The 17445-nt window shown below is 44.5% G+C and overlaps 1 protein-coding gene across 1 annotated transcript in view; it reads right to left on the bottom strand.

Moving 5' to 3' along the window:
• Nucleotides 1-17445, bottom strand: part of LOC145351777 (organic cation/carnitine transporter 2-like) — a 69895-nt gene that overhangs the window by 29152 nt on the left and 23298 nt on the right. The window contains exon 4 of the mRNA XM_080201401.1: nt 444-615. Coding sequence (XP_080057527.1) covers nt 444-615 — 172 coding nt within the window. The remainder of the gene's footprint in view (nt 1-443; nt 616-17445) is intronic.

The raw sequence follows: 17445 nt of genomic DNA, 5'->3' as shown, positions 1-17445 counted from the left end.
ATTATCAGAAAAAGTCAGCTTTGGTAGACCTTTGCCAGTCTTCTGTCTGCCTCAATATCATGCTGTTGGAAAGTGTTTCTGCCTGGATGCAGTAATCTGATAGAGTAGATTACCTGCCCATTGTGAAACTCATCTGATTTTAAACCCATTGATTTCAATCTGGTAAAATTGGGCAGGTATTAAAATCAGCCAGTGGTTGATTCCACTCGGTTACTTCCTCAAGAGTGAAGATGAAAATTACCAACACTGAACATCCGGTTTCCCATTGCAGTCAAGTAGACATCACTACCCCTCTCTAAAACATTGTCAGTGCTGATCCCCATCCTTACCCTCACCCAGGAAGGGCACTCATTTTCTTTATCCTGATTGGAATCAGTGGCAGAAGTTAATGGCAATAACCTTACCTATCGATGACATTGGTTAAACTTCCAATTCCTACCTACCACCATAAGGGCAAATACAGGAGGCCAGAGAGAGACAGGATGGAAAGCAACATCCACCAGCTTCTTACGAAGTATGCGACCAAAGGCAGGAGCATATAACCGATTGCGTAAGGGATAAAAGCTCCCAGTGTAGAGAATGTCACACGGATGGATTGCCCAAGGAGTTCTGATCCTGTAAAAAGAAAAGAGAGAAGGAACTGAGAGGGGTGAGACTGAGGATCTGAAAGGAATTAGTGTCGGTAAAAAAGCAGTGCTGGAAAAATTAATGGGATTAAAAGCTGATTAAGTCCTGTGGAATTGATGGTCTAAATCCCAGAGCGTTGAAAGAAGTGGTTGTAGAAATAATGGATTTGTTAGTGATCATCTCACAAAAGACAGTGCTAAAAATTGGAATGTAGCAAATGTCATCCCACATTTTGAAAAAAAGAGAATACAAGGAACCTCAGACCTGGGAGCCTGACATTTGTAGTAGGGAAAATGCTAGATATATTCTAATGTATGTGACAATTGGGCACTTGAAACATAATTGTGAGATTGGGCAGAGTCAACGTGAATTTATAAAAAGGAAATCATGGGGGCGATTCTTCCAAAAGTGCTGAATTAGTGGGAAAACTGTGCTAAATCCCAACTGTTCTGACAGTTCAGCTTCTCACCTGAATTTCTGCATTCTATGCATTGAAGAGATAAACACAATAAGAAGTCTCACAACATCAGGTTAAAGTCCAACAGATTTATTTGGTAGCAAAAGCCACTTGTTTTCGGAGTGCTGCACCTTCATCAGGTGAGTGGGATTTCAGTTCGCAGAGTATATAAATCACAAACTCAATTTACGAAATAATGGAATACAAGTCCCCACAGGCAATCAAATCTCAAAGGTACAGACAATGTGAGTGGAGAGTGTTAAGCACAGGTTAAAGAGATGTGTATTGTCTCTAGCCAGGATAGTTAGTGAGATTTTGCAAACCCAGGCAAGTCATGGGGGTTACAAATAGTGTGACATGAACCCAAGATCCCGGTTGAGGCCGTCCTCATGTGTGCGAAACTTGGCTATCAGTCTCTGCTCAGCAATTCTGCGTTGTGTGTCGTAAAGGTTGCCTCAGAGAATGCTTACCTGAAGATCAGAGGCCGAATGCCCATGACCGCTGAAATGTTCCCCAATAGGAAGGGAACACTCTTGCCTGGTGATTGTCAAGTTGCATTCATTCATCTGTTGTTATAGCGTCGACAATTCCGCCCCCTCCCCTCCCTGCTGGCCACACCCCCTCCCCACCGCAGACGCAGGTTCCCCCGGCAGACCATTCCTCCCCGGCCCGCCCCAATCATTGTTCCCCCTCCATTCCAGACCACTCTCAATGCAGAGTGGCAGTGGGACACCCCACCCCCACCAATCATACATAGGCCGCTACTACAGTAGGCCCCACCTCCTTGGCGGTCCTTGATGCCCGCTGGGTAGTGCCAGGGTCCCCCCTGGGCATGGGCACTTTGCTCCTTGGGCAGTGCCGGGGGCAAAGGCTGGCACTGCCAGGGTGCCCATTCCCAGGATACACCCACTCACCCGCACCCCCACCACCCAACCCCCTGGGGGGCCCCAATTGCCCTCCTTCATTCCAGCAGGGTCTCCTGCTAATTCCTCGAGCATGGGGAGCTACTCTAAACCCCGCCAGAATGAAGTACTCCTGGAAGGGTGAGAGATTGAATTGGACCTGAAAGGTCCCAATAATGAAAACATATACATATTTAAAATACATACAGAAAAGATTTTAATCACTTACCTGCCTTTCTGCCAGATTTCAGCGTGGTCTGGACTCTGACTGCTCTCCAACTCTGAGAGATGCACATGTGCTCTTGGCGCATGCGCAAATCCCTGTCCAAGGCCACAGACGCACTTCCCCTGGCCGGGTCCCCCAGAAAAGATGGGAGTCGCAATGGGAGAATCACGGCCCATGTTTGATACATCTGTTGGAAAGTTTTTGAGGGTATATATATTTTCTGAGTGCCTACCAGAATAGATAAAGTAGAACCACTGGATGTGATACATTTGGATTTTCAGAAGGCTTTTGATAAGGGTCCACACAAGAGGTTAGGAAGCAAAATGAGTGCACATGGGATTGGGGGAAATATATTGACGCAGATTGAGAATTGGTTGACGGACAGAAAACAGAATCGGAATAAACAAATCATTCTCAATAAAAGCAAATTACTGAGGATGCTGGAATTTGAAACCAAAGGCTCATCTGGGCTTGAAACATCAGCTTTTTTCTCTCCGAACAGATGCTGCCAGACTTGCTGAGATTTTCCAGCACTTTCTCGTTTGCAGTCATTCTCAAGACTGCGAATCCTGGTAAACGGCAAGAATAAATGTTTGGGTCCCAGCTATTCACAATCTGTATCTATGATTTGGACGTGGGAACCAAATGATATGTTGGTGATGACACAAAACTTGTTGAACTGTGAGTTGTGAGGAGAATACAAAATGACCTCATGGGGATTTAAACAGCCAAAGTGAATGGACAAGACCATCACAGAATGTAAAAGGAAAAAATGCAACTATGTGCTTTGGTTGGAAAAAGCAGAAATGCAGAGGATTTCATAAATGGGAAGAGACTAAGAAATGTTAATGTCCAAAGGGAACGAACTGCTCTTGTCCATAAATCATTGAAAGTTAATATACAAGTAATTAGGAATTCAAATGGTATGATAACCTTCATTACAAGAGGTTTTGCGTACAGTTGTCTTTCAGAACCTTGGTGAGACCAAACCTATTCTTAGACTGAGTCCCTTGGTTCTAGACGAACCAATGGAAATATCCTTTCTGCATCTATCCTGTTAATCCTTGTAAGAATTTTGTACTACAATGAGATCATCTCCCATTCTTCTAAGTACAGGAGAATACAAGCCCATTCTCCCTAATCTTTCCTCATGGAACAGTTCCATCATCCCGGGGATTTGCCTGAATATTGTGTGCAGTTTTAATCGCTTTATCTCAGGGAGGATATAGTGGCCAAAGGGGGAGTGCAGTGAGTATTCATCAGGCTAATCCCTGGGATGATGGAACTGTTCCATGAGAAAAGAAAAAGGAGAATGGGCCCGTATTCTCTTGTATTTAGAAGAATGGGAGGTGATCTCATTGTAGTAAAAAATTCTTACAAGGGTGAACAAGATAAATGCAGAAAGGATGTTTCCATGGGTTGGTCTAGAACCAAGGGACTCAGTCTAAGAATAGGAGGAAGTCTATTTTGGACAAAGGTGCCAAGGACATTTTTCAGCTAGATAGTGGGGAATCTTTGGAATTCTCTATCCCAAAGGCTGTACTGACTCCATCACTCAGTATGTTTTAAGCAGAGGTTGATAGATTTTTAGATACCAATGACATCATGGAATTTGAGGATCGATTCTCGGCTTATGTCACTGATTGCACAATCTCCCCGTGTCTGCAGGGGTTTCTTCTGGATGCTCCTACAGTGCAGAAGGAGGCCATTCGGCCCATCGTGTCTGCACCACCAATTCCACCCAAACCCTATTCTCAGAACCGCACATATTTACTCTGCTAATTCCGCTAATCTACGCATCCCGGGACACTAAGGGGGAATTTTGCATGGCCAATGCACTTAACCCACACATTTTTGGACTGTGGGAGGAAACTGAGCACCCAGAGGAAACCCATGCAGATATAGGGAGAATGTGCAAACTCCACATAGACAGGTGGGAATTGTATCCAGGTCCTTGGAGCTGTGAGGCAGCAGTGCTAACCGCTGTGCTGCCCTCTCACCATTCCTTTCACAATCCAAAAGATATGCTGGTTAGGTGCGTTCTCCTTCAGTGCACCCAAACAGGCACCAGAGTGTGTTGACTAGGGGATTTTCACAGTAACTTCATTGCAGTGTTTATGTAAGCCTACTTGTGACACTAAAAAATAATAAAAATAATGTTGTTCTAAATTGGAGAAAAATAACTTACCACTACGGGTGGCATGGTAGCACAGTGGTTAGTACTGCTGCTTCACAGGTCCAGGGACCTGGGTTTGATTCCTAGCTTGGGTCACTGTCTGTGTGGAGTTTGCACATTGTCCTCGTGTCTGCGTGGGTTTCCTCCGAGTGTTCCGGTTTCTTCCCACAGTCCAAAGATGAGCGGGTTAGGCTGATTGTCATGCTAAAATTGCCGCTTAGAGTTCTGAGATGTGTAGGTTAGAGGGATTAGTGGATAAATATGTCGGGATATGGAGTTAGGGCCTGGGTGGGATTGTGGTCTGCGCAGACTCGATGGGCCAAATGGCTGCTTTCTGCACTGTAGAGTTTCTATGATTTCTCTGCTTCACTACTTACCAATCAACTCTCTCCCTTGTAGCCTCTACTCCTGCAGCAGGGCAAGACCACTTACTGAAGATGTAAATTTCCCAACATACTCACCCTGGCTGTTGTGTCTCTTGTGCCCACTTACTGACCTTGGAGTTACCATTGACCAGAACCTGAACTGGACCAGTCACCTAAATACTGTGACTCCTAGAGTAGGTCAAAGGCTGGGAATTATGTGCAGCAGAACTTATCCACAATCAACAAGGAACAAGTCAAGAATGTGATGGGATACTCTCCACTTGTCTGGATGAGCGCAGCTGCAACAACACTCAAGAAGCTGGACACCATCCACCACAAAACTACCTACTTAATTGATAACCAACCCAGCAAACATTCACTCCCTCCACCACCGACAAACAGTGACAGCAATGTGTACCATCTATTATATGTACTACTAGAACTCACCAAGGCTCACTGGACAGCACTTTCCAAACCCATGACTGTTACCACCTAGACATTCAAAGGCAGCAGGACTTGAGAATATTTTGCTGATTCTTCACCGTCACTAAGTCAAAATCCTGGAACTCCCCTCCTTAGAGCACTGTGGGTATCTATGCCACATGGACTGTAGTGGATCATGAAGGCAACTCACCACCACTTTCTCAAAGGCAATTAGAAATGAGCAATAAATGCTGGCCTAGCCAATGACGCTCACATCTCATGAAGAATTCTAAAAGACAGTCTTGCTGCAGACATGTCATCTTAGCCCTTATGTAATGCACATGATAGAGGGAAAAATGTGATGGGCATTTGAAAAGCAAATAAAAACAGAAATGTCTAACAGACATTGAGACTGGAGATAATTATTATCTCTGGGTACAAGAAAGTTAAACAGTTAGTGATGTCAATAAACCAATCTGTCCATGCAAGCTTATCCTTCTGGCATTCCGATTAATGTCTGTAACCATTTCTTATTTGAACTAGTGCAGGAGATCCCTTCACAATGATATTTACCCTGATTCCAATTCACATATAATCGCATTTCAAAATCATTAACCTTTGGCTGTTTGCTTTGACCTTTCTACAGCTACAGATTTTCTCAGCAGCATCCTCAAGGCCACTATTTTTTTCCCGAGACCCCCAATAAAGCCATTACTTTCTCTGACATGATTCTCTTCCCCCTTTCCTTAGATCTAATGGCACAGGGAATGTTATTGATATGGTGGATAACTGGCTAAGTCTTTCCCTGTCAGATCTGGCTGGATCACATAAAGCCCCATTAGGTCCTGTTCTTGTCTGTTAAATGTGCTCGCAATTCCAGCTGCTTTTGTTCCAATCCCAATAGTTGTTGACTGGAGGGGAAGATGCCGAAATGGAATCCTGGCTCAGAAGACTGGGGGGGGTGGTTACCAACACATCACACAGATCGATTCGTGTGGGGAGCCAGAAAGCTAGCGTGAAAGGTGAAAAACCTGGTTTGCACCAAATTTCTCACTTTTCACAACACTATCAGCCCTATTCTGCTATCACAATCAATCTCACACCCTTCCCGGGACACAGCCACACTTTGCCTAATTTTTTTTGCCTTAGTGCAGTCTGGTTTTATCTGGGAGCTCGCTGAAAAATAAGGGACAATTCTTTCCTATTTTCATGCTCGTTTGGCAGTTAGAATTGTTCTGGTAAGATCATCCACTGGACGCTGAACAAGAGAGGAAATAGGAGAGAATGGCACCAGTTTTTTGACCATCTGTGAGTTGCAATCTTACGACACTCAGTTTAAAAAAAAGAGCCCTGATATGATTCTCACCAGTAAAAGAGGCAGCACGGTAGTGTAGTGGTTAGCATTGCTGCTTCACAGCTCCAGGAACTCGGATTCAATTCCTGGCTTGGGTCACTGTCTATGTGGAGTTTGCACATCCTCCCGGTGTCTGCGTGGGTTTCCACCAGGTGCTCCGGTTTCCTCTCACAATGTGAAAGACATGCTGGTTAGGTACATTGACCTGAACAGGTGCCGGAGTGTGGCAACTGGGACATTTTCACAGTAACTTCCTTGCAGTGTTAATGTAAGCCTTACTTGTGACTCATAAATAAGCTTTAAACTTTAAAGCTCGGCAGCGAAGCTGGCTGCAGAGTGCTTGGGGCACCATTAGGCAGATGCCCTGATCTCTCATGGCTTGGAGACCTCTGGCCACCCCACCCCCACTCTGCTGATTAATCCCTGTGCTGGTCACTTCCTACCCCTCTGCCCCCAATGCCAACCACACCCAGCCTGCAGAGTTCCTTCTGCCGCTGATCACCACCCGTGCAGTTGTAGAGATTCTCCCCCACCGCCGATCACCCCTTGTATAGAGTTTCCCTTCAGCTCAGCAACTCCTTTGCATTCCCGTCTTGTAGAGTTCCCTTCCCTCCACCCCCTGCAAAGTTTCCTTTTTGTTTTCCCCCTCTCATTGCCACACCCCCGGAGAGTTTCCACACCCACTCAGACCCCACTTCTTTGGCACTGTCCCAGCAGTTATGGAGTCTAGTGGTCAGTGTCAGGGTGCCCAGTGGGTAGTGTCAAACTGGCACTGCCCCATGTGCACTGTCCAGCCATGTCCACGACCACCTAGGGGGGCTTCAATGGCATCCCATTCCTCCCCCCCCCCCCGGCCCCCCGGTAAAGCCATCATATCTCATCTATACATATGGAGACCAGCTGTGATTCCCACCGCTGTGAATCTTGACCAGCATGGAGGTAAGTACAAGTGAGTCCAAATGATAGCATCCAGGACTTGGGCACAAATCCGATTTCACTGGCAAAACAGGACTGGTAAGATTGTGTGAAGCGAAAAAATAGGTGCAAACCTGATTTTTCACCTCTCACGCGATCGTACCACCTCGCCTCGCCAGTCAAGCGGCTAGGCACCCATCTCATTCACTAATGTCCTTTAGGGAAGGAAATCTGCCATTCTTACCCGGTCTGGCCTACATGTGACTCCAGAGCCACAGCAATGTGGTTGACTCTCAACTGCCCTCTGTGGGCAACTAGGGATGGACATTAAATGCTGGCCAGCCGGCGATACCCATGTCTCACAAATGAATAAAAAAAAGATTGGGGTCATAAGGTCCTTATGATTCTAGATTTTCCACATTACACTTTTGAACAAGTCTTAAAGTTTAAAGTTTACTAATTAGTGTCACAAGTAGGCTTATATTAACACTGCAATGGAGTTACTGAGAAAATCCCCTCAATGCCACATTTTGGTGCCTGTTCGAGTACACTGAGGGAGAATTTAGCATGGCCAATGCACATAACCAGCCATCTTTCGACAATGAGATGAAACCAGAGCACCTGGAGGAAACACATGCAAACATAGGGAAACATGTGAACCTATGACTCAAGCCAGGAATCAAATCCGGGTCCCTGGTGCTGTGAGACAGCAGTGCTAACCACTGTGCCAAAACAAAGTTTCTGCTCCACTTATAACAGAAAGTCCAGTCCAGGATTTTACATCAACCCCCTTTAGGATTTCATTAATCTTGACTGCTCTTCAAACTGATCACAATTGCTTGAATTCTCAAATTTCAGACTTTTATTATAACAACATCAATCATTTTCACACCTCTACAGGTCTGCTGTCACACTTTAAATCCAGTTAATGCAACTGCCTCTTAAATTCAGGGCACTTTGTTTACTCCTCCTCTTCTGCCCAATACCTGAGTGGCTGTTCACTTAAGTTTTGTCATTTGAACAAGCTTTCTGCTCCAATCCTCTGGTTTCTGGAGTGCACCTTGTTTCTTAGGATGTTTGCATCTTTGCAACTCCCTTGTTCTGTCCAGCTTCTCAGGTAGAGTTTGCAGCTGTTCACTCCTCAGTGATCTGCCTCCAACTGGTCTGGCTTCCAGATAAATTAAGTTGGCCTCCTGTTGCTAAACAGTGCTCCTAAACTATGTTTATTCTCCATACAGTAGTCATTTCTAAGCACAATAGAAATACAGATGGAACTTAACCAACCCCCACACATAGAAACACCTTAACAACATGAATCTAACCTAGGTGACTTCCAGGCATAAAAACCTTAACCTAAAACTGTACCTCATTTCTAATGTTTACCCATACAAATATAGGTCCCTGAAAACTACTTCCTGGAATGCAAAGATAAGCTCAGACAGCTTGTCTCCACTGCAAACCAGTACATAAATACTTTTCTCTGCCTCTTCCACCCCCCTTACCTCCAACAATAGAACAAAAGAATAATTGAGAAGAGCTCCTGCCACTAAGTTTGAGACCATCTGATCAGCTATTTCTGCTGTTGGCGCTCTGTCCACCTATCTGCTGTTGGCTCTCCATCCATCTATCTGCTGGACCCATCTTTGTTTGAAGATTCCCACTGCCCTAACTCTGAACTCCCATCTTTCTCTAGTTTCTCTTGTATCTCACCTCATATCCTCTCCTGATCATGTCTATGAGATCCACCTCCTTGGACTCTTTCCCTATTATAGTGTGCACTACACTACTTTCTTTCTGGTGTCCATGTTAGCTGATAATATTAAGGTTCTCCCTCTTCCGATACTTTCCCCTCTCCTTTAAATCCGTTGTTTTCAACCCTCTCATCAAAATGATGGTTTCACCTGAGCCTTCTTCAATGTCTCTTCCTGAACCCATTAAACTTTAAAGTCTACTAGCTGCAATAGGTCTCTTCCTTCTATTCTCCTCTTTCTTCATAACTTAACTTAGGCCTCTCTCTATCCCCGCTTCTGTATCCAGTCCCCATCACTGTGTACTGTCGGGGATTCCTCTTCCTTTGGGACCTCCCCCTGTTGCCTGCCAGGAACAACTGAATGCAATGGCGTGCTGTTTCCAGTCACATGATCCTGGTTTTCACACCATTTTTCCCTTATTTGCGCTGGACCTGTGCTCAGCCGATAGAGCTGAAATAGATGAATTGCACATTTGAGGCTGTTCTCAGCAGAAACCTGGAGATTTGTTGTGATTTGGGCTTTCCAATCTCTGCTCTTGGCAACAACAGAGTGAGTGCTCTTGGAGCTGTGATGGTAGGATTGGAGATGGGCAGAGGCAGGGAGGGGTTAGCCACATGGGGATGGCTCCCTGATGTATTGCCACTCCCAGAGATCTTACTCACTGGCCCACGCTGGTAAACAGCCAGTTGCGTTGGTGAAAGTCCCAATTTTGGGCTATTTTACAGCATTTTGTCACCAGTGGAGATGAATCTCAGCTCCTGCTACAGCCAGAAGCTTAACGGAAGCAATGACCCTCAAAGCTGGAGGCCCCAGCACTTAGCTGCAAGCATGAAAGCTCTTAATCTCAGTCAATCTGAATCCAGTGCAGGAGTTTCACCTTTGACCCAATGGACCTGACATTTTTTTTGTGCAGCCTGGTGTGAGGGTCCCCATGTTGAGGAGTCCTCACATTTTCCAACTGGCTTTGGCAGTGCCCACTTCTCCCAGTGGGACTGCTGGGGTTTTCAAGTTGTCAGTGCTCTGATTGGGTCGGCAGCATCAAGAGCCCATCATTCATCCTTAATTGGATGACCGGGGCTCAGAGATGACCAATTTGGTTTCTGCTTCCTGGAAAATTGTTGAGTCCACCTTGTTGCCAGAGGTTCAGGCTCAAGATCTCCATTTGGTTGTGAGGCCCACAGGAAAATGCAGCCTGACCACTCCAAAGCACGTCTGGCTGGACTCCCATACTCTATCTGACAAAAAATGGATGTCATCTGGAACTCGGCTGCCTATGTCCTGAGTTGCATCAAGTTGCACTCACCCATCACTCCTGTATCAGTAATGATTAATTATATTGTTAAACATACAAAGTTATGGGCACTGTTTAATGAAGAACTAAGAACACTAACAAAGAGATTCATCTTCCACAACTGGTGGCCACTGCCGTGGAACCCTTCATTAACCTCCAAAACAACATTTTAATTTTATTAGATAAGTTTCCTTTGGAGTTTTTTTCTGTAGAAGTGCCCCTTTTTTGTTATTATTTCCATTCTTAAAGTGACAAAGCCAATTCTCAGAATGGACCAGGCAAACCCAAATCCATTCACTGCTTGCTCCAAAAACCAAATTCACAATCCAATTGAATCCAATCAAGGTCCCAACAAGGGAGACAAACAAGATCCAAGCTGACAGGATGAGGTATTGGATCCCACCTTGAGCTTGATCTTAGCCAAAAGGCCTAGAAGGCCCTTAAGTGCTGTCAATTTTTTAGTGAGATAATTTGATTAATTAGTCTATTTTGTTTTTATCGATACTCAAAAAAGTATAAAGAGAGTCATCTTCCATATGTGGTGAGAATGATGGGGGCTTGAATGCTTCTCCAACCCCAAAATCAGCTTTTTAATTTAATTAAATAAGGTTTCTTTAAAGTTTCTGTCTTTTGTTAGTATCTCTTTAAGGGGCTGGCAATTGTTTTTTTTCTGTTGATTAGTCCATTTTATTTTACTGATAGACCCAAAACAGTTAATGAGTAAAAGATGGTCATTTTGCCTTCTACACATTGAGGCTGCTGCCCTTTACTTCCCTGTCAGCCATCCAGACACATTGTGATGTTCTGTCCTCCTATCCAGGGGTGACAAGAACCCACAGTGGAGGCTTTCTGTATGGGAGTCCTCCCTTTTACAAACAGAGGTTTAGTGTAGAGGGTGTAACAGTTAATTAAAATGGCTCATAGGAGGCCTTGTGGCACAGTGGTCGTATCCCTACCTCTAGGCCAGAAGCTCTGGGTTCAAGGCTAATGTCAGGACTTGTTGGGCATGGAAGAAATGTCATAATGTGGTCCAACAAGCTGATAATCAGTTTGGGAGCTGCTATTCCCTGAAGGGAACTTTGTTTCACTTTAATTTGATTAAAGTTTCCTTTAAAGTTTTGTCCTTTTGCGACTGTGCTCCTTTTAAGGGGCTGTTAACTTGTTCAATTCATTTAAGAACAAAGAACAAAGAAAATTGCAGCACAGGAGTAAGCCTGCATTGACCATGCTGTCTCACTGAACAAAAACTCTACTCTTCAGGGGTCCATATCCCTCTATGCCCATCCTATTCATGTATTTGTCAAGACACCCCTTAAAAGTCACTATTGCATCTGTTTCCAGTACCTTCCCTGGCAGCGAGTTCCAGGCATCCACCACCCCCTGTGTAAAAAAGGTTGCCTCATACATCTCCTTTAAACCTTGCCCCTTGCACCTTAAACCTGTGCCCCCTAGTAATTGACTCTTCCACCCTGGGAAAAGAGCTGCTGACTATCCAATCTGTCCGTGCCTCTCATAATCTTGTAGACTTATATCAGGTTGCCCCTCATTCCAGTGAGAACAAACCAAGTTTTTCCAACCTCTCCCCATTGCTATTCAATTCAATAGTTAATTGGGAAGAGAGCCGGCTGAGAAACTGGGTGAGCATAGTTTGGAGGCAGAGATCTCTGTGAGGCTGCATTGTGTGAATGAAGAGAGTGAGGTGTCGCTGCAGCATTGGCTTGGAAATGCTGTCTTGTGATTGATGAAATTCAGCCAACTGGATTGAGCTAACTTGAAATACAAAGACATACTTAAGAGAGCAGTTTATTATAATCCAAATTTCTCTGTTCCAGAAACACATTTCTATCCTTTGGAAGCTACTTGGCTGTTAGCTGCTGAGCCTGGGACCTCGGGGTCTGACGTCTACAAGGACAAGAAATTTGATGCTACTGTCTGTTCATATTTGGAGGAGAGATGGAACTGCTGCTTCAGGAGTCAACAATATTTGTGTGGTTAGCAGGTGGGGAAGAAACAAAACAGCAACCTTGAAAGATGGGTGGTTGCGGACTTTATTATTATTACTGCAGTTTGTAGGGTAAGGAAAGATGACTGCTTGAAAGATCTGAGGGTGTGTTTCTTTTAACCAACTTAATTAAATCAACAAACCGAGGAACAAATTGAAAGGCAGACTCTTGGGCTGGAGTTTTATCACCGTTCACACTGGGGCAAGATTTTCCCAGTGAACGGAGATTTGGCCAAATTCTCAGACCTCGCAGCAGTGGTGGTGTGGCATGTGCAGCTGATAAGATCGCAGCCTTGAGGTCTTTTGCAGCAAAGGAAATTTAAAACATCAAAATCAAATGTGAATGAAGGGGTCAGTAAAACTGGTCAATCCCCATGGTGCCCAACCCCCCTCCCCAGCCCCCACCCCAGGCACGGAACATCTCAATGAGGCTGATGGGCAACACACACTCCCTTCTCAGGTACCATTGTCAGTGCACATGGCAGAAGAGGAGTACAGTGTCAGGATGGGTGACCGTCTTGACTGTCTGCTGCCTGGACTTATTAATGGCCACAATAAAAACAGAAAGTGCTGGAAAATTTCAGCAGGTCTTGCAGTGGGGAGAGAACAGAATAAAAGTTTCAAGTCTGGATGACCCTTTGTCATTAATGGCCAGCTTGGCTACGCTGAGGAGCAGGGCCACAAGGAGGTCTGGTGTGAGTGCGTGCATGTGTGCTGAACATCTTGGACCTTGCCTGATTTAGCTCCAGCTGATCCAGGTGACGACGCGGTCTCCCTCTAAAGGAAGAACACAGCATTGACTGAAATGAGACGGCACCTGTGAAAGTGCTCAACATTCAACCCAGTGGCCTCCATCCTTCTTCTTCACTTGTGTCTCTCCATTTCATGAGATCACTTTTGTACCTAACCTTGATCCTCCTATTTACAGTGACTGGTATCTTCGGACTGTACGGAAGGACGGAAGCTGTTCCCGTTTTCTTTGTAAGGAGTGGTCCTTATTCTTTACAGTCTACCACTCTTCTGCATGGTCTGTAGTTGTTGTTTAACCAGGTGCTTGAGGATGGCTGAGTCTCTTTAAAAAAAATCTTAATGGCAACACAATCTTAATCAGTGATCTTGTCTGCCAAAAATTACAGTGAAGTGGCTGCTTCTGTTCCTGCTCGTACTGTTCGTGACACTAACTAATCACCCTGGACAAACCAGATCCCAGAGTGAAACCTGGCTTGAAAGATTCTAACTTTTTTTGTAAACTGTGGAGGTAAGTGACTGAACAAATTCACAGGGGTCTGCTAATGAATGTATATTAAAATAAGAAAAGTGAACTATGTTACACCAGTGTGAGGATGTACTTTCACAAACTTCAATAATGAACAGTCAATGGATGGGAGGCTGGTTTAACTGATAGACTGGAACTTGTTTATGACCCTTTGATTTTACTGCAGTCTTGGACAGAGCAGGAGCCATATCAAACTTGGTACAGCCGGAAAAACTGCTTGCTATTTTGTTTGAGTTATTATTGTCACGTGTATTAGCATACAGTGAAAGTAATGTTTCTTGCACGTTAGAAAGGCATACCGTTTATCGAGAAGGAAATGAGAGAGTGCAGAATGTAGTGTTATGGTCACCAAAAGGTATTTAATAATAATTGTACAGCAGTTTCATGGCTGTAGCCCATTCTTCATTTCTAAGAGGGCTTCATCCCCTGGAGTGATTACCCATTTTGAGTCCTAATGTCATCCAAGGTGGGCCTTACTCTATGTGTTGCCCGTAAAGGGACCATAACCAAAACAAGACAAAATGTTTGGAAACATCTTAATACAGACACAAGAAAATGCTTCAAATATTTCCTATTCCTTCCATCCAGCCATATTTTCACAGGCATATACATGTTCAGTAAGATAAAACAATTTGGAATATCTCTCTTTTACTCTGGTGTTCAGGGTAAGTTAGAGGTACATGAAATTTAACAGGTGAACTGTGGTCAGACATATCACATTTCAAGGTAAATTGCAGATGTGATAAATCAGACTCCATGAATTTCTCAACACCAGTCAGATGTTTTTTGCAGTATGAACCAACCAGTCTCACTGAAACTTTATTTTTCTCATGAGGGTTTATAATCTCCACATTTGAAGACCTCTCCTTTAAATTCACCTGAAGGACTTCAACAAGGATTAATCTCCAGGGTTTCTATCTTGCCTTCTGGGATTCCTTTTCCTGGATCACTGCGTACACTCAAGCCTCATCTTCCAAGAACAATCACAGACCCGTGGCCATGCCAAGCAGAATACCACTGCTCCAAAGGAGTACTTTTGTCCTTATAGTCCACATCATGAAGTTACCAACCTTCTTCTGGGCTTCTCTTGAGCTCACTTCGTATCAAGTCTGCATCCTGCAGTTCTGGCTTTAATATGAAGCCTATTTCTCTGCTCCTCATTGACAACTTAAACCAAAATATTCCTGATTTCTATCCTTATCCCTCGCCTAGGATTTCCTTTTTGGCACATTTTCCCTCATTTGGGACCTTCTCCTTGCCACCCTGTCCATGTCCTGTGACATATTCAGCACAAGGGCCTCTTTTTTAGGCCACATGACCTGCAGTTTCAAATGCTCACCTTCTGTGCAGGAGTGCTGAACCCAGGCCTGAAGAATATAACAGACACAATCTGTACATGTGCGGCTATTTCACTGTCGGTGCATGAACAGCAGAACTGACTGCTATGATTTCCAACTGCAGATTTAAAATTAAGGAAGTTTTTGTGCTTTTTAACACTGTACACCCATCATCACTGTTTTCACCAGACAATAAAGACATTGGGTTCAGAGCTACACCCACCACACCACAGGAAAGAGACAGAGAATCTGGTTAATTGGTGCAATGACAATAATGTCTCCCTCAATGTCAGTAAAATGAAGAAGATAGTCATTGACTTCAGGAAGCATAGTGGAGGACATGCTCCTGTCGACGTCAATGGGGATGAAGTAGAAATGATCTATTTCCAAAAAAATTTGGATTTTTAGATGTCCAAATCACCAACAACCTGTCCTGGTCCCCCCCTTGCGGATGCTATAGTTAAGAAAGCCCATCAACTACTCTACCTTCTCAGGTGACAAAGGAAATTTGGCATGTCACAGCTTCTTCCCTGCTGCCATCAGACTTTTGAATGGACCTACCTTGCATTAAGTTGATCTTTCTGTACACCCCAGCGATGACCGTAACACTACATTCTGCACTCTCTCATCTCCTTCTCAATAAACGGTATGCCTTGTCTAGCGTGCAAGAATCATTACTTTCACTGTATGCTAATACATGTGACAATAATAAATCAAATAAAATAGTAAGCATTCTTTCTGGTAGTATCAAGTTTGGTATGGCTCCTGCTCTGTCCTAGACTGCAACAAACTCAAAGGGTCATAAACAAATTCCAGTCTATCAGTCAAACCAGCCTCCATCCACTGACTCTGTCAACACATCCCGCTGCCTGGAAAAAGAAGCCAGCATAATTAAGGACCCCATGCACCCCGGACATACTTTATTCCACCTTCTTCCATCGGGAAAAGATACAAAAATTTGAGGTACTTACTAACTGACATAAAAACAGCTTCTTCCCTGCTGCCATCAGACTTTTGAATGGACCTGTTTCATATTAAGTTGATCTTTCTCTACACCTTAGTTGTGATCATAACATTACATTCTGCACCCTCTCCTTTCCTTCCTTATGAACAGTATATTTTGTCTATTTAGTGCACAAGAAACAATACTTTTCACTACATACTAATACGTGTGACAATAATGAATCAAATCAAATCATTGTGACTAAGGCCTGTGTTAAAGCCATAGTGGGCCTGTTACCCCTCAGCCATTGTTATAACTACACACAAAGGCTATTTTTTTCCTGAGGTCAGAGCAGGCATTGCACTTGGGCCTTGGGAAGGGGTATACAGTGCTTGCAGTATTCGTGCCGGTGGACTTATTGGAGGCTACAGTGCAGATGGTCTTTCCGTCAAATGTCCCTTTCTTTGTCCTGAGTGAGATCCTACGCTCTCACTTTCATTAACCAGGGGAGATAATGTTTTGGGAAGTGCAGAACTGCTCAACGTCAGGGAGACAGGCCTTCACCACATGTAGTCCTTGAGGTGCCAGATATTTGTCAAGCTGACCTGGGAGGAGTGCACTGTCGGAGAGTTTAATGTTGACTATAAGAGGGCAGCCTAATGCATCTTCTGGGCCTCTGCTGTGCCGTTCCTGTAAAGAGGTGGGACTTGCCAGAAAAAAATACCTTGGCTGCAAAGCTGCTAAAACCATTCGAGCAGCTGTGGTTGGCACTGCCACATCTTCCCCTCAATGCCCCCCAACTAGTTAATCACAAACACAGCAAGGGGATTCAATATCAGCAGTTAATTCCACCTCAACAGCTAGCAGGGTTGTGGGGAGTGGTCATGGGTAGTGGTGGGGGGGGGGGGTGCGGGGCGCGCAGTACATCCAGAAGGAACATGCAGTGAAAGCCTCAAAGCATTGAGGAGGCTCCCCGCTCCCCCAAGAGCGGTTTTGAACATGACCTCAAGCATGTCCATGGCCCGAGTCCTGCACTTGTTTCTGTGCATGATCAAGAGTCTCTGCATTCTTGCATCAATTTGGTATGAAGGATGTTACACACAACTGTTCCATAGAGCAAATGGTTGAAGCTTCCCAAGCCACTTGCATCTTCGACAGTCTTGAGGAGTCTAAAGTTTATAGTTTATTTATTAGTCATAAGTGAGGTTTACAATTCCCCTCATCGCCATACTTTGGCACCTTTTCAGGTCAATGCACCTAACCAGCACAACTTTCAGAGATCTTTCTGTGGTCCATGATTGCATTCTGTGAGGTTACAGGCCCAATCCACTCTGCGGAGGCTGTTCCTCAAGTGTTGTTTGTATTTCAGCCCCACCTTCTTGACCTTTTGTCAGCCAGTG

The sequence above is a fragment of the Carcharhinus amblyrhynchos genome, chromosome 13, assembly GCF_965287045.1.
Source record: "Carcharhinus amblyrhynchos chromosome 13, sCarAmb.v2.hapA, whole genome shotgun sequence".
Classification (NCBI taxonomy): domain Eukaryota; kingdom Metazoa; phylum Chordata; class Chondrichthyes; order Carcharhiniformes; family Carcharhinidae; genus Carcharhinus; species Carcharhinus amblyrhynchos.
This window is presented reverse-complemented; position numbering and strand designations above follow the sequence as displayed.